This window comes from Ornithodoros turicata, chromosome 10, assembly GCF_037126465.1.
Source record: "Ornithodoros turicata isolate Travis chromosome 10, ASM3712646v1, whole genome shotgun sequence".
Taxonomy (NCBI): domain Eukaryota; kingdom Metazoa; phylum Arthropoda; class Arachnida; order Ixodida; family Argasidae; genus Ornithodoros; species Ornithodoros turicata.
Window position 1 is genome coordinate 33622826 of NC_088210.1, and position 20209 is coordinate 33643034.

The following is a 20209-nucleotide window of genomic DNA, read 5'->3' on the forward strand; positions in this document are numbered from 1 at the left end:
TATGTGTGTATTATGGGCATATGAAGAAGGATAGAAGAAACGTAACTCATTGTGTGTGTAAGGAGCCGTCGTGTCCATAAGACGTTAGAAGGGATGTAGTGTCTACATTTTTAGAGCGCATTTAGCGTAGCTATTTCACCCAGGCCGCGCTATGCATCGGAATATCCTTCAAGTTCCATTATTCCGTGGATGGGCGTCCTACACCGGAAAATGCAGTACATAGACCACTACTTCTATGTTCTCTCTCTCTCTCTCTCTTATTTTATATATATATATATATATATATATAGGGTGAGGTACAAGGATTATCAAACGGCCACGAAGTTTTACAGAAGTTCAAAAAAAAGACGCGGAAACAGATTTTAGGGAAGTTACAAACACTAGTCTATTACATAGGGAGACGTTAAAAAGTAAAATGGTCAAGGGGTCGACGTTTCGACAGTGGCACTGTCTTCGTCAGGACAAAAGATGCGTAGCTGGTTACACATTACTTAAATAGGTTTGGTACATGACGTCATGTACCTTACCGATTATGACGTCATGTACCAAACCTATCTCCCGTCTCCCTATGTAATAAACTAGTGTTTGTAACTTCCCTAAAATCTGTTTCCGCGTCTTTTTTTGAACTTATATATATATATATCTTTTTTTTTGCCAAACGTAGCCTTGTGGACTGAAGCCCCATCCTGACACCTTCCAGTCTATCTTATGAAGCGCTATTTTCATTGCATTGCATTGTGTTGCTTTCGGGTACAAATTCAGTCTGAGAATTCCTCGCTGCAAACGATTGTCGCACCCTTTCATCACGGCGTAAAGTAACCCCGAGCCCATTCTCTCGGCACAAGAACAACCATTAAGTCTCCGCAATGTATATCTTAGCAGCGGGCTTTCGGACACCTGCTTCCGGAGCGAACATCACGATCTACGGGAATTCTCAACTCCACCGGATGAAAGACACTGCAAAACAAGGCGGATCTCTTTCTCTAAAGGCGACCGGTAACAAAGAAAGCACAACAGCACTGTTGCGCCCACACACAAACAACCTGACCCATATGTCCTTGAACCCTTGCGGAGTCACGAAGTCAGTCCAGTGACAAGGCAATGCTCCCGGTGTGGCTACAACAACACACCGGCATTCCAGACAGCCGGTGAAAGTGAACTCGTGCACGAATACCTGCCCTGATAAAGTACGCTAAGAAGGAAAGGTGAACAACAACAACAACACGGCATTCTAAAACACTTTTTGCCTTCTTCTGGTCAGTCGGGCAGAAGCTGATAAATGGAAAGCGTGCCCTTCCTCCTCTCTTATACGCCGAGTTATTTTCTGTGTTGGAGGTCCAGTTAGTAAGTGGGAGTGAAAGGAAAGTGGGCTTGTCGCATATTCCTGAAAAAAATAAAATAATATATATATATATTGAAAAGTTGAAGTTGGATCGGACGGCTACGTAATTATAGTTGAAATAAATGGGAGACAGAAGACGAAAGTAGGGGAAGTAACAAAAAAGGGGTTTATTAAAACTTAAAAATCATAAAAGTTAGGGAGGATGTGATTTTTAAGTTTTAATAAACCCCTTTTTTGTTACTTCCCCTACTTTCGTCTTCTGTCTCCCATTTATTTCAACTATATATATAACTATATATAGATACTCATGGAACGATGCGGCAGCACCAGAGGACACGTGTTTCGCCGTGTTTGCGGCTCGTCGGCCCTGGGTAGCTGCGCATCGTTCCGAATTGGCAAACCAGGGGTCACTCAGCGAGCGACCCCTGGTTGACCCCTGGTTTGCCAATTCGGAACGATGCGCAGCTACCCAGGGCCGACGAGCCGCAAACACGGCGAAACACGTGTCCTCTGGTGCTGCCGCATCGTTCCATGAGTATCTGTTTTTCTGCGTGCAGCCATAGAAGCCATGTTAATCTGTAAGTTTGAATTACAAACACGTCTAGCATCATTTATTTGTTTCTTTAATGGCTTTTCCCCCTGCATTATAACTATATATATATTTATTTATTTATTTATTTATTTACTCCTCAAGGCCCGAAGGCATTACAGAGGGGAGTGGGTTATTACACACAAACACAATATATAAAGGTAATAAGTACAGGTCAGTATAAACGCAACAGTACACAAAATACAAAATACCAAGCAATGAGATAAATAACACTAAAATAAATCACATAAGTCACACTAAGCCACATAAATAATAACATGTAACATTGTTACACCATATATATCACGATCAATTAGAAAACTCCAGTAAAGTAATTAGTGCAGCATTGAACTTTGAATGGTCATATATATATGTCAGTGATGTTACAATGATGTAGCGAGTTACATTTCTACTATATATCGCGGCAGCAGTTAGTTTGTATCTCCGTTTTAAGGATTTTTTTGTTTTCTCCAATACATTACTGTCTATAGTGCATATTTACAGGTGCGGGTCGGTTAGTTATGCAAACAACAACAACAACAACAACAAATACATGCAGTGTCGATGATTGATTGAGGAAATTTTCCACCCAGTTTGTGGCTCACAACCGCTGGTCGCACTGGTCAGTATACAGTCGCATTACCCGGACCTATATATAGCAGCCACCACATTATTGATGAGTGATCTTCTCATGACCAAAAATGGACATAGACATCCAAGTCACAATATGAGTCCATACAGATGGAGTAAAGGCTGGGCCGGTGGGTCTTTGTGTATACCTTTCGTCCGTGTCTTTTCGTCGTTTCACCGGCCTCGGTGGCTCAGTCGGTAGCGTGTTCGCCTTCTGATCCCGAGATCGCGGGTTCGAACCCGACCGAGGACGCAAGCAACTTGGTGGCAGGGTACAAGTTGCTTAGACACGCCGTCTTCCGCGAGGGACGTTAAATACGGGGTGCCGTGTGATGAGCTTTCATCGCACGTTAAAGAACCCTCAGGTGGGCAAAAGCAATCCACAGACCGACCGCTGTGGCGTCGCTCATGATCTCAGTTGTCTCGCGACGTAAACCCCCAATTATTATTATTATTATTTTCGTCGTTTCATTATGGATATCAACCCAGTTCAGCTAAAGCCTGTAAATGAGACGTGTTGGTGATGAGAAGGAAAATGTGCAGCGAATGTTGTTGTATGAAGACATTTGTTCAGGGGTAATCGATAATGGTTAACGTTATCACGAGCAAAGGGACAGAAACATAACGATCCCTCAGGCGGTCCCTGCGTTCGTAACGTTTAGGCTGTGAAATTTTGCCAGCGTTACTGTTGCACGTCCGTCTGTCCATTTGTCTGTTCCGTATGGCATTTCTTGGCGAAGATATTACGGGGTTTTAGTATAGATCGGAAAGTGTTCGTGATAACGGTTCCGAAAACACGATAAGACAATCGCACTATATATACATTATGTACATTTGATGAGGCTGACATTATACGTTGCTGATCTTTGACTCGACAGCTTCCTCAAAAGAACCCATTCTTGCTTTGTCGATTTTGTTGTTGTTGTTGTTGTTGTACGTTATTACTGTTTTCGTCGCGGTATCTTCATAAAACAGTTTGACAGATAAAAGTTCAGTTTCTTAGACTACTTCAGGTCTTCTAAGAGCACTCGGTGGCGATTCGTTTGCCCAAGCGAGACGCGTCAGTCAAATATCACCGAAATTAAATCCAAATCGGTGGGAGTCAAGGACACGAACGGTTGAATGTCTCCATCAGCCTTTGTAAGACCTAGTACTTCAACAAAAAGCACTCGCTCTTCCCTATAGTTTCGGGCAAGGTTTGTGCGTATAGTGTGCATCAGAGTAAGGTGTCTTACAAAGCAATATCCGAAACGAAGACTGCACAGTTCCCACTGAAGTCGGCCCAGGACGCACATTAATCCCCCTGTCCCCCCCACTCCTTCCTGCTGTCCTCTCTCCATCAGTCCACGTCTGTACGCCGCATATAGCTACAGTTGCTTCGCGGCGGTAACAAGGAATTTAAAAAAAGAACAAACAGAAACCAATAAGAACATTTAATGACACAAAATGATGGCACTCTTTCCACGAGGAAGCATCTGTCTTTACTCAGTCGTACACGGTATCTTATCCCGACACTGACAGCGAGAGAGAGAGAAATAGCTCAACTACGGTATTTCTTCCCGACCTTCTCTCCCAAGAACCCTTCGCAACTCTTTTAGGAGCAGATATCTGCCTCCTATATACGACACGCGATACTCCGTGAGACACAAAGCAGCCTCCATCCGACGGCGGTCCCACTGACCCCGTGCGAACGACCCACAGTGCAGCCGACCGGGAGGCATCGTTCACCGGGCAGATTGAACCGGCAGGAAGGAAGGAAGAAGCCGTTGGCGGCGGGGAATTCCCGGGTCTAACCGCCCTTGAACCGGCAGCGCGATTGGGCCCCGGTCCTAATGACACGGGCCGGGTCGACGCCCCGCACTCATCCATGGGAGACTCATTTTCGTGTTTTCCAGGAAGCCCCCCCGATGCCAGGAAGGTTGCAATGCGCGGGGGCAACCGTCCACGTCTTGCTGGTCGATAAACCGAGTTCCGGGGGACTGCAACGATGGTCAGCAGATCACAGAACGACCACGTCGTTGGCCGTAAGGCGAACGGTCCTGTTCGGAAGTGAGCCGTATATACGTGTCAATGAAAAAAGTCGACGGTGAGTGGCAGGTTTCGGCAGGAAGTGTGTGAGACGCCATTATATTATGTCGTGACCTGTCACTGTCGTGTCGTATTAAGTCTGCGTATATAGTTACCATAGGCGTTTTGTGAGGCGTCGCCGTCCCTACATGTTAATTCTGTCGCTTTTCGGAGAACGATATACGCGTATTGTGGTGGGAGCTCGCAACTTTTATCGGATGTTACTCGCCCTCAAAATGATTCGCGACGGTTTGAAATATTTCTGCGCTGCACTCGGCGCAGTTAGGTCACGGGTAATGTCCCTACGATCCTATATGCACTTGAAAAAAGTTTGCGCATTACGTTTTCTCGGAATGTGAAATCATATTCGCCGGAATAAAAATGTCGAAAAATACGTCACACGCTATCCGTACCCAAAGAGATATAAAAAAATCTCGCTATTAGACACCACAAACAGAAGCAACACCATATTTCGGCATTACACCGGGTTAGTGATTGATCTACATAGTACATCTAATCTCTTTACTTGCGCCGCTATACGCGAATAAGTATACGCTATCTCCGATACACAGCGCTTTCTGTGTGTCGCTTGAGTTCGTCTCCAACATTCCAAACTAAAGCGCTACATAATCAATCACCCCATGGGGTTGTCAAACTGAGCATTTTCTGGTGTCGCTGGGGTCAGGACTTCAAGAGGAGGAAAGTCAAGTTCTACCGGCTGTTGATTAATCAGTCTGGAAAGGGTGTTTGTCATTGCCTGGCTTGTCCTTCAGAGGTCGCTGTAAACGTTGCCGTAGTTGATCAATTCACGCAAATTCTCGACGCCCAGTTCCCACACTGTTGCTCGGCTGCGGACGATGAACTCAACCGAGTGAACAACCGAGTGAACAACAAGCTATATCGCGTCTTGCTACACTGTAAACTGGAAAACACCCTTATGGGTGTAAATGGCTTGTCCTATAACTGACACCTCTTTTTACACCGTACATGGTCAGGAAGACCCTTTTTAGAGGGTGTATTCCGTGTAAATCACCCCTGGAAAGGGCGCTTTTCTTTGAAAATGCCCTCTTTTGCACCCTTTAAACACCCTTTTAAGAAGGTGTAAGATCGTTAAACACCCTCCTAAAAAGGTGTATAAACGGTGCAAAAGACGGCATTTTCAAGGAAAAGCACCCTTTCAAAGGGCGTTTTACACGGGATACACCCTCTAAAAAGGGTGTTCCAGACCATACGGTGTAAAAAGGGGAGTCAATTATAGGACAAGCGATTTACACCCATAAGGGTGTTTTTCAGTTTACAGTGTAGGCATGGACGGCCGATAATGGCATAATCGGTGGTGGATGGGTGAACGGTGGCAAGCTCGCCGTTTAACTTGAAAACATCACCGCATACACTCTTAAAAATGAACTTCACCGCATAGCACGCTCCTTGCCAACCATCATCTCGAATGATATCGTTCTCGCGTCTGATTTGTTGAAAAAGGGGGGCGTACGCCTTTTCTGTGACAATTATGAACAGCATAAGTGTCACAAAAAAGGCGTACGCCTCCCGTTTTCAACAAATCAGGGCAGATAAGGATATCATTCGAGATTATGGTTGGCTAGGAGCGTGCTATGCGGTGAAGTTCATTTTTAAGAGTGTAGTACGCAGGTCTCCTGTTGCCTTCCACGTTCGATATTTCCCAACTTCTCGAGAGACGTCTGTCCTCTCATTGTGTAGCCAAAGCTTATATGAACTTTAAGCGTATGTGTTCTTGCGATGAGCTTCATCGCTGTTGATTACAATTAATTGATCGGTTTGACCACATTGCATTTCAAGAAACTTTCAAATGCCTTACTTCCGTACTACAGTTCAAAGGCGGCGTCAACATTTTGGCCGTGGTATTTGACAAGCACTGAAGATGGTTAAAAATCGGCCAGGTTGGTTCATGATTAAAACGAATATATATATATATATATAAACTCAGTGCAAGGGAAATAAATAAGACGATGGACGAAACGAACGAACACAAAGCAGTTTGTGAATAAGTCTGTAGCAAGATCGTGGACAGTCCTGCTGGGATAATGCTGGCATAGGGAATCATGTCCACCGGGTGTCGCTTTTGTCTTGATGGCCCGCCGAAGGTGAAACATCCGTGGGTTGGTGGGAAACATCCAGGAATGAATGTCTTCTGCACCAGACATTCCGTCAACGATTTCGTCTGTTTCAAGATATTGCGACACATTTGGTGTATGTGGTACATCTCATGATACACGCATTTTACTGCATGTCAGATTATTGAAAAGAGAGAGAGAGAGAAAAAATTTCCTGCGTGTCGTAGTTGGCGAGACACAAAGCCCCGAGCGAGCCCCCGCGCCAAGCTCCTGGCGTCAGCTGTGACGTCAAAATAGCGAGAACCTGTTGGCTGTCGCAATCACGTGACCTCCTCATTGGCGGCCTTCTGTGATGTCGGAGCAGGATTAGTTTCGATATAGGCACGGTGCCCAGTTTCCGTTCCTGTTCCTCTTTGGAAGGGGGAGGGTTGGATTGCAGTTCACTACAAGCCCCCGCGCGATGTCCAAGAAGCCTTCGATAACAGCGTATCCAGATCTACTTCGCCGAACAGTTCTTCGGTTCCACACTGTACCACTCGAGTGTTGAAACCTTGCCGCTATCTGATAAGCACTCTCACGAGACAATGAGTATGCCGAGGCTATATTTCCATAGCAGCCGGTATTTCTATGGTTTCTATGGTTACGTGTGTCATGTGCGTGTGTGTGTGCCTCAGCTTTTTCAACGTCATCCCACCCACATGCACTGGGGTATGGTACCGCAATTGTTGCAGCGAAACACCTCACGTCATCGTCATCCATGTAGTAGTAGTTGTTGTGGTTATCAGGGGGAATATGTTTAATGAAAAAAGAGAGAGAGAAGAGAAAGGTTAGCCATGATGTAGGCTTGCTATTCCCAAAAGTAAACAAACAAACAAAAGGGTTTCCATATAATAGGGGAAAAAAAGAACACTGCAGCACGGGAACGAAGACAGAAGTTAGATAGAAACGATCGACACGTCGTTCCTGTGCTGCAGTTGAAAACGGGAGGCGTATACGCCTTTTTGTGACAATTATGAACAGCATAAGTGTCACAAAACAGGCGTGCGCCTCCGTTTTTCAAAAAATCAGGGTAGATAATGATCTCATTCGAGTTTATGGTTTTCTAGGAGCGCGCTATGTGGTGAAGTTCATTTTTAAAAGTGTAGGGTACTGCGACCATCGCGGGGCAAGCACCCCATGCCATGCATCGTCACTATTCATTCATTTATTGTTGTGTGCTCAGGAAATTCCTGCGTTTGTGTCACGAGACAACTAGGATTATGGGCAACAATGGTCGGTCTTTTTTTAAATTAAATTTCGTGTTAGCGCCGCGAAGCAGCTGTGGCTATATGAGCGGCATACACACGTGGACAGATGGAAGTATAGGACCGCAGGAAGCAGTGGGGGACAGGGGGGGTTCAGCACGTGTCCTGGGCCGACTTCGGGGGGAACAGTGCCGAAATTCGTCGGGAAAGTCTGCCGGAAAAACCAGGGAAAACCTCTGACAGCACAGCCAGGGCAGGGGATTCGAACCCACTTCACCTCCCAATCTCGGCATGAAAAGCGATCATCCTATTGCCACTACGCCACGGGAGCTGGTAGGACATAATACAGTGAACCCTCGTTATTATGACCATGGTCGTTCGCGAAAATTTTGGTCATACTATGCTGCTTGCGTAACTCCCTGTATAAGTCCCATCGCCGCGAAGCAACGGTGGCCATGAAATATGTACAGATGTACGTGCTATATGTTGCGAAGGATTGGGGAGACAGGGGGGGGGATATGTTTATTAAGAAAAAAAAGAAAGGAAAGGTTAGCCAGGCAAAGAGCCGGCTTGCTATTCCGAAAAAAAAAAGGGGGAAGGGGCAAACGAAAAAGAAAAGGAAGAAAAAAGACAGGGGATTTAGTATGTGTCTTGGGTGAACTCCGGGAGGAAGTAGGTATGCAGGGAACCCTCGTTAATATGACCCCCGATAATCTGACATACGTATACGCGCTTTATGACCATGCTCTTGAAGAACAATGCAGTGGAACCTCTGCAAATCCCCTCCCGTTTCCACTCCTAGAGTGGAAAACCTCCCCACTTCATCATCACAATATATATGTTGTTGTTGTCCCCCCCCCCTCCCGTTAATATGACAATTCCGCGTTATGACCAAAATTTTCGAGAACGAGCATGGTCGTAATAATGAGGGTTCACTGTATCATCGCCTGTTCCCATCAAATGCGGACGCTTCGTGTCCCTCCGAGTGACATGAATGAATAAATGAATCGATCGGCAGACGCTACTACTTGGTAAATACAGTTTATTAGAGAAGAAGTTTCGATTTAAAAAAACCCGTAAAAGCTCTAGCTATGACTAAGTGGGTGCGTACGCCCCACGCTAAGTATGTTTACCTATAGTACAAACATAGCTGGTGTATCGATGCTGGCTATGCACCCACACTCTTAGAAATGAACTTCACCGCATGGCACGCTCCTAGCCAACCATAATCTCGAATGTTATCGTTATCTGTTGAAAGCGGGAGGCGTATGCCTTTTCTTTTTTGTTACTATTATGAACAGCATAACTGCGGTGAAGTTCATTTCTAGGAGTGCAGAGGGTTGCAACAGTCAATTTCTTCCTGCAGTCACAACTGTTGCTTGCGTTACTTCTTCGCCGTTATGCGAAAAACCTAGCGGCACCTGAAGGAAGTGACCTGCTTCTTGTTCTGCCACGGAACCACGTACAGTTGAGCTCGGCATCGCTTTGTTGGCTGCGAAAATGGAAAGCATTTCACTCACACGTGCACTCAGTCGTTCACTCAACGGTCACTCACCGCATCAGGTTGTGGCAGACAAAGGTCCCTGCTATACTCAGCTTCGCCGACCTTACAAGTGGATGGAACCACCGTAAGCGTCAGCCTGTATTTCATGCCAGAAACTACCTGAAGAAACCGTATTGAATTCTTATAACATCTACATACGTATATAGTCAACGCTTTAGAGTCTCCATCTTCTTAATCCATTCTAATGAAGTCGAGCGAAAATTGTAATGGAATAGTTTTGTACTCAACCCTTACAAAAATGCCAAATGAGTACCTATAGAGAGCCAAATGTATTTTTATTGAGTCCATAGAAACTCAATAGAAAATCAGGTCCTAATGAGTTTCCTCCGTAGAGAGTCAAAAGAATTTCACACACGTGGAAGATACCCTTTTGATACTCAACTGAAGAGGAGCCCCCCCCCCCCCCCCCCCTGTTGCTCTCAATGGAACCAGTAGTAGTATAAATAAAAAGCTTGTTTCTCATATGCGTGTTTTATGTGCTTGCATGCAACATTTATGGTGCTGAAAGCACACGACACACCTCTAAAGGAATTCTAAAGAAAAGCGATAGAAACTCTCTCATTAGTAGCTCGCTAGAGTTTCTATAGAATTACGGTGGCCAATATTCCGTAAGAACTCGGTAGGGACACGTCAGGATCTCCTTAGAATTTCTGTAGACTCTCTATACAGTATTTAATGTGTCTATAGAGTCAATACAATAGAGTTTCTTTAGAAAATCATTTCACGTTTTTGTAAGGGACACGAACTCTACCCACTACCTCTTCTGAATACGGACCCGCTCAATGAAAAAACAAAAAAGAAGAAGAAGAAAAAAAAAAGAAGAAAAACTGGCGCTGAAATACCTGCTGCCTTGCTCTGGTAACTTCAACTACGGTATTGTAGTATTCCAGTCCTCTGGTTTGCGATCCCACTGCAAAGTGAGCCAGTTCCAAGTACTCCGGGCTGGAGTTTGGGTCAACATCCCTCCATCCACCGAGGACTGGTGGTGGACGTGGACGTACTGGACGTGGCTTCGACGTCGCGGCACAGACGGTGACTAAAGCCAGGACGACTACGGTGAAGCGGATCATTTTCGTATAACGCGACGATATGGTCTTGAATGTCGGGTCATTAGAAGGAGCTCTACTTATATTCCGCTCCTTTATGGACACGTGTATGATAAGAAACGTTCGTAGAAGATCGCGGCATGCGCAGTAGTTTCTCGGATGCGGCCGGGCCAGGAAGTTAACCTTGTACCCCTGACAGAGCCCTCACGTGTTCCAATATTATCTGAAATTGGCTGCGTCGTTTTGCCATCGTCTTCGGATGAGAGCCGGTGCACTTGGGATGAAGGCCTTTTTTTTTTTCTCTGCGGTTTGGAAAGCGTCGAAGAAACGCAACAGACAGCGCGGATTTTCTCACGTTCTTCCGGGAATCGGAGCTTCGGAAATATACGCGACCATTGTTTCCTGCTATCACAACGTAATCATTGAAGGCTGCTCTCGGTAGACCTTTTGATTATTGATTGATTGATTGATAAGGCGTTAGGTGTCTGGCCCTCCAGCAAGAGGGATGCAGCTCTGACTGCGCTCGTGAATTTTATTTCGCCGCACAGTCAAAAGGACCGGAACGGGAACTGAACTCGAACCGAAAAACCGTTATTTTCCATAGAACCCGAACCTGGCCGAACATGTTCTTTTTTGCTTCTCTTGAACCGAACCGGAACTGAAAAAAAAAAAAAAAATCGATACAGTTACCCGTTCTGGAATCGGTTCAGAGGCGAAATACCTAATTGTACTATCGACCGACCTTTTTTTTATTCGATAATTTTTTGTAGGATGCCAGATGAGAGTAAACGTTTTTGACTGTATCGCCAGTTTTTTGCCGGAACACAATGAGGGCCCTGACCGGGTTCTGCCAAAAGGCTTCGCTTTTCGTTTTCAGCGGACGACCACGGGAGTGCAATACAATAAAATGTCAGAGCCCTCCTACACACTTCAGATGCCCTGACCATCTTGTGCAACGAAGAGACAGAGAGTGAAACCGAAACTATGCAAAAGTGCTTCGTCCTGTGAAGCAAGTGGTCGTGGCGAGGTAGCATTACCACACCTCTCTCGCACCTTTCTCTTACAAGCGTGTGCGATGAGGGTAAGCTCGCTTTCATGTAGCAAAGTTACTGCCGATGAACCAGTTAAACCAGGCCCGAAAAAAGTAACGGTTCCAATCGTGTCCCAACCGCTGACCGCTTTTTCTTTTTTTTCTCCCGGAGCCGAACCTGAACCGAACCGATATATCTGAACCGGTTCAAGCTGATAATTTCGGTTCAGCAGAGCTAAACCCGAACCGAACTAATATGCCTGAACCCGAACCCGAGCCGTTGTTGGCCTCTGTCACGACTACAGCAAAAAAAAAAAAAAAAAAAGAGAGAGAGAAGACGGATGGAGAATCGAGGATGAAAGGTGGAGATGCGTAGAGGGTGCATGAGTTCGTAGGGGAGAGCAAAGTGAACCTCACCGCATAGCACGCTCCTAGCCGACCATAATCTCAAATGATATCGGTATCTTCACTGATACGTTGAAAACGGGAGGCGTACGCTTTTTGTGACAATTATGAACAGCATAAGTGTCACACAAAAAAAAGGCGTGCGCCTCCGTTCTTAAAAAAATCAGGGCAGGTAACGATATCATATCAAGATTATGGCTAGGAGCATGCTATGCGGTGAAGTTCATTTTTAAGAGTGTAGGGTACTGCGACCGTCGCGGGGCAAGCACCCCATGCCATGCATCGTCACTATTCATTCATTTGTTGTTGTGTGCTCAGGAAATTCCTGCGTTTGTGTCACGAGACAACTAGGATTATGGGCAACAATGGTCGGTCTTTTTTTAAATTAAATTTCGCGTTAGCGCCGCGAAGCAACTGTGGCTATATGAGCGGCATACACACGTGGACAGATGGAAGTGTAGAACCGCAGGAAGCAGTGGTGGACAGGGGGGTTCAGCATGTGTCCTGGGCCGACTTCAGGGGGAACAGTGCCGAAATTCGTCGGGAAAGTGCCGGAAAAACCAGGGAAAACCTCTGACAGCACAGCCAGGGCAGGGATTCGAACCCACTTCACCTCCCAGTCTCGGCGTGGAAGGCGATCAGCTTAACCACTACGCCACGGGAGCTGGTAGGACATAATACAGTGAACCCTCGTTATTATGACCATGGTCGTTCGCGAAAATTTTGGTCATAATGCGGAATTGTCATATTAACGGGGGGAGGGGGGGCGGGATTTGCAGAGGTTTCACTGCATTGTTCCCCAGAAGCATGGTCGTAAAGCGCGTATGTCAGATTATCGGCGGTCATATTAACGAGGGTTTACTGTAATACATTTGTTTGAGCGCTAAAAGAACTTTGTTCTTTGCCGACGTACAAGATACTAGAACGCAAAGTGTGCGAGGAGGAGCGACTGGAAGGGGGAGGGGAGGAGCAGCATTGGAAGTCATCATGTGTTGTCAACGGAGCACAGCCATTTGAAACCACAATGGTACCTGTACAGGTCGCAAATGAAAAATGGCTGAGAGAATGTTCACAAAGCAAATGCAATGCTTGGAAAGTAGCAATTCAGAGACTATTTATTCATGAAATGACATCATAAAGGAACAGGGGGAAGTTATATAAAATTGACGACGTTGTTGTTCCATATCATTAGGCAAGTACTAAGTTACTAACACACCAAGCATATAGCTCGTAGGTAGCTCAGGAGGATTTGTGCACTTCATCTTCGAAGGACAGCTGTTGTTCAGCTTCATCCGGTGTCCCTCCTGTCCTATCCGTTGCTAGGAGAACGCTTAGCAACTGAAGGAAGTCACATCTCTTTTGTTCTGCCAAGGGACGTCGTATATCTTGGTCACACATTCTTTCGTTTCCTGCGGAAAAACTTCACGTTAAATTCGCTCGTAAGCACAACCAACCTCCGAAGCGTCAACTGGAGGTCCTGTGATCACCTAGGAACTAAGTTCATATATCCTGGATCAGGATATCACGCCCAGATCCAGGATCACAGAATATAATGTGAAGTAAAAGTGCACGGGAATAAACGTTCCGATGCGTTTCTGCACAGATTCCATTCCGAAGCACCCACCGCATCAGGCTGTGGCTGACAGCTCTCCCTGTTGTACTCTGTTTCGGCGACCTTGCATACTGATGGCGCCACCTTCAGTGTCAACCTGTAGTTCATGCCAGCTACCACCTAATGAAGAAGAAACAATGAACCATCTCAGTAAATGAACCGTCAGTGACACTCTTTGTTTTTAGTGCCTTGAGACTTCGCTTTTGGTGACAAGCTCGGTGATGATGTTCTCATTTATTCTTTCAAAGCGTTTCAAAGCGTCGAGGTTAGTGTAGTTTCCCTTTCTTTTATTAATAACGCGTCCTGGAGTAGCCAGTCCCGAGTGGCTCGAGACTACCATCTCCATTTTTTTCTTTTAAAATCAATCAATCAGCTTTTGAGCGTGCGGAGCTCCAGAACTGGACCCATGAACGCCTCGCCTCGTGACCTTGATATTGATATAAAATACTACGCGATACTTTGCACTTATGTTCTTATAGAAGCGTATCAGTAATCGGCGGTCTGAGAGATTGCTTAGGTCATCGTGGGAACACAGAATATTCCGTCGGATCTGGATCAATAGTTGTGGGTTTGAATCAAAGGTAGATTCTTCCAATCTTGGACGCTGAAAAACAAGGTCTTCGAGGTTCGTCACGTCTTTTGCTGAGTAATCTTGTACCTTTGAGAGGCCTTTGAGCTCAGTAACCCAGGTATATATATACAGACAACAGTTGCTGAAGCGGTGATAGCATTGCTGTTCCGACGGAGATACCCACAAGAAGCGCTCGCTTGCCACGCCCTTTGCGACTGCTTCCAAAGACCCCAGACCCCACCCACTTTTTAGGATTCGTCAAAGTTCATTGTCGATAGCGCTGGGGTTTCCTTTTGGCTCGCATAGGTCGTGAAGGAACTAGGGAATTTCCCAGAAGCACATACATAAATATGCAGCCAGCAAAGTGGGAATCTGCATAAGAGACCCGCCACGCCCTATAGTTTCCCGCTCAAAAACAAATACCTGTTGGCTTGCTTTAGTAACTTCAACGACGGTATTGTAGTATTCCAGTCCTTGGGTTTGCGATCCCACTGCAAAGTGAGCCAATTCCAAGTACTTCGGGTTGGACTTTGGGTCGACCTCCTGCCATCCACCGAGGCGTGGACGTACTGGACGTGGCTTCGACGCCACACAGACGGTGACTAAAGCCAGGGCGACTACGCTGAGGCGGATCATTTTCGTAACGCGACTATATGGTCTTGACTGTCGGGTCATTAGAGCGAGCTCTATTTATACTACGGTCCGCTATGGACACGTGTGTATACCGAGCACTCTTTGTTTCGATAAGAGACGTTCGTAGACAATCGCAGTGTGTGCAATAGCTTCTCGGATGCGGCTGTATCGGGGCACAGTATTGTCCAGAAAGTAAACCTTGTACCACTGACAATGCCCTCATGTGTTGCAATATTATCTTAACTTGATCGCGTGTTGGCGTGGTGTTGTCATTGTCTTGTGATGTCCGAGTTACGCTGCTAGGCCCCACCCAACATAGTCAGGTGACAAAGGCACTTGTTCGGTTCCAGCGGATCTGTGGCCTTCTGGGTGAACTGTGCGATCAATTTCGTGTTTGTTTTCCTTTTTGTTTGTTCGTTTTTATCTCTATTAGTCTTTCTTTTTTCTTTTTTGCCTTTCTTCCCTGGGAATAGCGAGCCGCCGTAGCGCAGGCTAACCTTTCCCTCATATTTTTTTATATAATAAACATATCTCCCCCCCCCCCCCCCATTTTGACCGTGGCCATTTTGGCCGTGGTATTTGACAAGCACTGAAGATGGTTAAAAATCGGCCAGGTTGGTTCATGATTAAAACGAATTTTAAAAAAAAACTCAGTGCAAGGGAAATAAATAAGACGATGGACGAAACGACACGAACACAAAGCAGTTTGTGAATAAGTCTGTAGCAAGATCGTGGACAGTCCTGCTGGGATAATGCTGGCAACGGGAATCATGTCCACCGGGTGTCGCTTTTGTCTTGATGGCCCGCCGAAGGTGAAACGTCCGTAGGTTGGTGGGAAACATCCAGGAATGAATGTCTTCTGCACCAGATATTCTGTGAACGATTTCGTCTGCTTCAAGATATTGCGACACATTTGGTGTATTTGGAGGAGGAGTGTCGTTGGGAGGAACCCGAGAGGTTTGCCTGCCTGATTAGGCGGCATGTTTCTCGGGAAGGGAAAGGAGTGGTGGAGAGGAGGAGAGGAAAGGGTGAAGTGGAAGACCGAGCGGAATCCGCTCGGGGGGAGGATAGCTGCGTCCATGGGCCGACTTCAGGCCATACACCTCGTCCATACGCCTATTACACATCTGAGGGAAACCCAGGAAAAACCCCAGACGGCACAGCCGGCCCGCGGATTCGAACCGCGGACCTCCCAGTCTCCAAGCGCACGCGTTACCGCTGCGCCACCAGAGCTGGTGGTGTATGTTGTACATCACATGATACACGCATTTTACTGCATGTCAGATTATTGAAAAGAGAGAGAGAAAAAAATTTCCCGCGTGTCGTAGGTTGGTGTTGGTAGTTGGTGTTAGCGTGCCGACTTCAGGGGGAACTGTGCCGAAATTCGTCTGGAAAGTGCCGGAAAAACCAGGGAAAACCTCGGACAGCACAGCCAGGGCAGGGATTCGAACCCACTTCACCTCCCAATCTCGGCGTGAAAAGCGGTCATCCTATTGCCACTATGCCACGGGAGCTGGTAGGACATAATACAGTGAATCCTCGTTATAATGACCATGGTCGTTCGCAAAAATTTTGGTCATTTAACGGGGGGGGGGGGGGTAATTTGCAGAGGTTTCACTGCATTGTTCCCCAGAAGTATGGTCCTAAAGCGCGTATGTCAGATTATCGGGGGTCATATTAACGAGGGTTTACTGTAATACATTTGTTTGAGCGCTAGGAGAACTTCGTTCTTTGCCGACGTACAAGATACTAGAACGCAAAGTGTGCGAGGAGGGGCGTCTGGAAGGGGGAGGGGGGAGCAGTACTGGAAGTCATCATGTGTTGCCAACGGAGCACAGCCATTTGAAACCACAATGGCACCTGTACAGGTCTCAAATGGAAAGTGGCGGTGAGAACTTTCACAAAGCAAATGCAATGCTTGGAAAGTAGCAGTTCACAAACTATATTTATTCATGAAATTGCATCGTACAGGAACAGGGGGAAATTATATAAAATTGACGACGTTGTTGTCCCATATAATTAGGCATTAGGCATAACTCGTAGGTAGCTTAGGAGGATTTGTGCACTTCATCTTCGAAGGACAGCTGTTGTTCAGCTTCATCCGGCGCCCCTTCTGTACGTCCTATCCGTTGCTAGGAGAACGCTTAGCAACTGAAGGAAGTCACTTCTGTTTTGTTCTCCCAAGGGACGTCGTATATCTTGGTCACACATTCTTTCGTTTCCTGCGGAAAAACTTCACGTTAAATTCGCTCGTAAGCACAACCAACCTCCGAAGCGCCAACTGGAGGTCCTGAGATCGCCTTGGAACTAAGTCCATATATCCTGGATCAGGATATCAGTCCCAGATCCAGGATCACAGGATATAATGTCAAGTCAAAGTGCACGTGAATAGACGTTCGGATGGCCTTCTGCGTTTCTGCACAGATTCCATTCCGAAGCACCCACCGCATCAGGCTTTGGCTGACAGCTCTCCCTGTTGTACTTTGTTTCGGCGACCTTGCATAGTGATGGCGCCACCTTCAGTGTCAACCTGTAGTTAATGCCAGCAACCAGCTAAGGAAGAAACAAGAATGAACAATTTCAGTAAAAAAGGGACGTCAGTTGCAGAAGAGCTTTTGAGCGTGCGGAGCTCCAGAACTGGACCCATGAACGCCTCGCCTCGTGACCTTGATATTGATATAGAATACTACGCGATACCTTGCACATTTATGTTCTTATGGAACGTATCAGTAATCAGCGGTCTGAGAGATTCCTTAGGTCATCGTGGGAACACAGAATATTCCGTCGGATCTAGATCAGTAGTTGTGGGTTTGAATCAAAGGTACACTGTAAACTGAAAAACACCCTTATGGGTGTAAATCGCTTGTCCTATAATTGACTCCTCTTTTTACACCGTATGATCTGGAACACCCTTTTTAGAGGGTGTATCCCGTGTATAACGCCCTTTGAAAGGGTGCTTTTCCTTGAAAATGCCGTCTTTTGCACCCTTTATACACCTTTTTAGGAGGGTGTTTAACGATCTTACACCCTCCTAGAAGGGTGTTTAAAGGGTGCAAAGGAGGGCATTTTCAAAGAAAAGCGCCCTTTCCAGGGGTGATTTACACGGAATACACCCTCTAAAAAGGGTGTTCCAGACCATGTACGGTATAAAAAGAGGAGTCAGTTATAGGACAAGCCATTTACACCCATAAGGGTGTTTTTCAGTTTACAGTGTACGGAGATCCCACAAGAAGCGCTCGCTTGCCACGCCCTTTGCGACTGCTTCCAAAGACCCCACCCACTTTTTAGGATTCGTCAAAGTTCATTGTCGATAGCGCTGGGGTTTCCTTTTGGCTCGCATAGGTCGTGAAGGAACTAGGGAATTTCCCGGAAGCACATACGTAAACATGCAGCCAGCAAAGTGAGAATCTGTATAAGAGACCCGCCACGCCCTATAGTTTCCCGCTCAGAACCAGATACCTGTTCGCTGGCTTTGGTAACTTCAACGACGGTATTGTAGTATTCCAGTCCCTCGGTTTGCGATCCCACTGCAAAGTGAGCCAATTCCAAGTACTTCGGGTCGGACTTTGGGTCGACATCCCTCCATCCACCGAGAAATGGACGTGGACCTGGCTTCGACACCACACAGACAGTGACTAACGCCAGGATGACTACGGTGAAGCGGATCATTTTCGTAACGCGACTATATGGTCTTGACTGTCATGTTCATTAGAACGAGCTCTATTTATACTACGGTCCGCTATGGACACGTGTGTATACCGAGCACTCTTTGTTTCGATAAGAGACATTCGTAGCGGCTATATCGGGGCACAGTATTGTCCAGAAAGTAAACCGGATACCCCAGACAATGCCCTCATGTGTCTCAATATTATCTTAAATTGGTCGCCTGTTGGCGTGGTGTTGTCATTGTCTTGTGATGACAGCCTGCGCACCTAGTTACGCTGCTAGGCGCAACACAACATAGTCAGGTGACGAAGTCACTTGTTCAGTTCTTGCGGATCTGTGGCCTTCTGGGTGAACTGTGATCAATTTCGTGTTCGTTTTCCTTTTCGTTTGTCTGTCTTTTTTCATTTTTTTTTCCTTTCTAAACTGGGAATAGCAAGCCGCCGTAGCGCAGGCTAACCTTTCCCTCATATTTTTTTAATATAATAAGCATATCCCCCTCCCCCGTGCACCTGGGATGAAAGCCAATGTTCATCATTCCAGCGGTTTGGAAAGTATAGAAGAAACTCAAAAACAGCAGCCGTTTGTCGCCTATTATACTGGGAATCGGAGCTTCGGAAATACACGCTCATTGTTTCCTGCTATTACTTCGTAATCACCATGTCATCATTATTGGCCGGTTTCACGTCAGTTCAGGCAGGGAGGTCCCATCGACCTCCTGGATTTTTCATTAGTTTTTTTTAAATATATATTTAGAATCTCATAGTACATGATGATCAACAGCGGTAACACAAGTACTTTCTACCGAATAGCTTTCATGAAAGAAAAAAAAAAAGAATTCTGAATTCGAGTGCCGTTTTGCCGTGTTTGCACGCGTATATCTCCTGATTTTTAAAAGATATTGTAGTGAACTTTTTGTGTGTTGTAGTAAGCCCACGGACCAGCTGTCCGAGCGCCAATTTTGGCGCGCAGGTGCAATAGTTTGTGCTATAGAAAATGGCGAACATGCTCTCTCGCGCAGTTTTGTTCGAACTTCGACGTGCGATTTCTCTGGCTGTGGATGTCCCTCATTACCATACTTGGTATCAGTTCACTAAGCTTTTAATGATCATTCATCTGATATATCTATCGTGTGTATTCCTCCTACAGGTATCTGCTGAAACAGGCAAATGTTTAGGCATATTTTGACAAAACGAGGATTTTGCGCGCGTCCGTTTCTTGAAAAGGCCCTTTTTGATTTCATTTATATTTTGCCAGGACATGGCCCGATGTTAGACCTTTCATCTGACGTAAAAAAATACGCGGCCCTGTATACTCTGTGTGCGTACGTGTCGGAGCCCGGCTGGTGGTACCGCGGGATGGTGGGCCTCCTGTCGATGCGTCCTTCGTTTGGGAAAGGCTGTCTGGCCTTAGCCTTACCTGAGCTATTCGTCGGCAAACTTGGAGGAAAGCAAAGAGATTTGGAGGATCTCTTTATATGAGATCCCTTTAATGACAGAGTGAGCGTGAATTCCTTCTTTGTCTCCCTCTTTGTGACGATGTATAAAATAAATACACATAATGTTCTTTATTCTAACGATGATAATATTCCATTATAATTAGAATTTTCTCTGTTAACGTGTCTTGTCTTTGGTATGCAGTCCGTTTCTCATGAAGCTGTAAGCAGTTGTGTTTATGTAACAGCGTCATATCTTATGTATGTAACAGCTCCGTCATGTTT

At 46.0% G+C, this 20209-nt stretch overlaps 3 protein-coding genes across 3 annotated transcripts; all 3 read right to left on the reverse strand.

Annotated features, from left to right (window-relative positions):
• Positions 1–8990: 8990 nt before the first annotated feature.
• Positions 8991–10678, reverse strand: LOC135369972 (cystatin-1-like). The gene is made up of 3 exons (XM_064603601.1): positions 10372–10678; positions 9521–9628; positions 8991–9457 (listed from the first exon to the last, which is right to left on the reverse strand). The coding sequence occupies exons 1-3, from the start codon at positions 10597–10599 to the stop codon at positions 9377–9379; spliced, it is 417 nt and encodes a 138-aa protein (XP_064459671.1). The 5' UTR covers positions 10600–10678; the 3' UTR covers positions 8991–9376.
• Positions 10679–13107: 2429 nt separating this feature from the next.
• LOC135369970 (cystatin-1-like) lies at positions 13108–14880 on the reverse strand. Its single transcript, XM_064603599.1, has 3 exons — positions 14617–14880; positions 13635–13742; positions 13108–13419 (listed from the first exon to the last, which is right to left on the reverse strand). The coding sequence occupies exons 1-3, from the start codon at positions 14866–14868 to the stop codon at positions 13342–13344; spliced, it is 438 nt and encodes a 145-aa protein (XP_064459669.1). The 5' UTR covers positions 14869–14880; the 3' UTR covers positions 13108–13341.
• A 1872-nt stretch (positions 14881–16752) lies between these two features.
• On the reverse strand, positions 16753–18527 carry LOC135369974 (cystatin-1-like). Its single transcript, XM_064603603.1, has 3 exons — positions 18286–18527; positions 17272–17379; positions 16753–17048 (listed from the first exon to the last, which is right to left on the reverse strand). Exons 1-3 carry the CDS (start codon positions 18493–18495, stop codon positions 16971–16973), a joined length of 396 nt encoding a protein of 131 aa, XP_064459673.1. The 5' UTR covers positions 18496–18527; the 3' UTR covers positions 16753–16970.
• Between the last annotated feature and the right edge of the window lie 1682 nt (positions 18528–20209).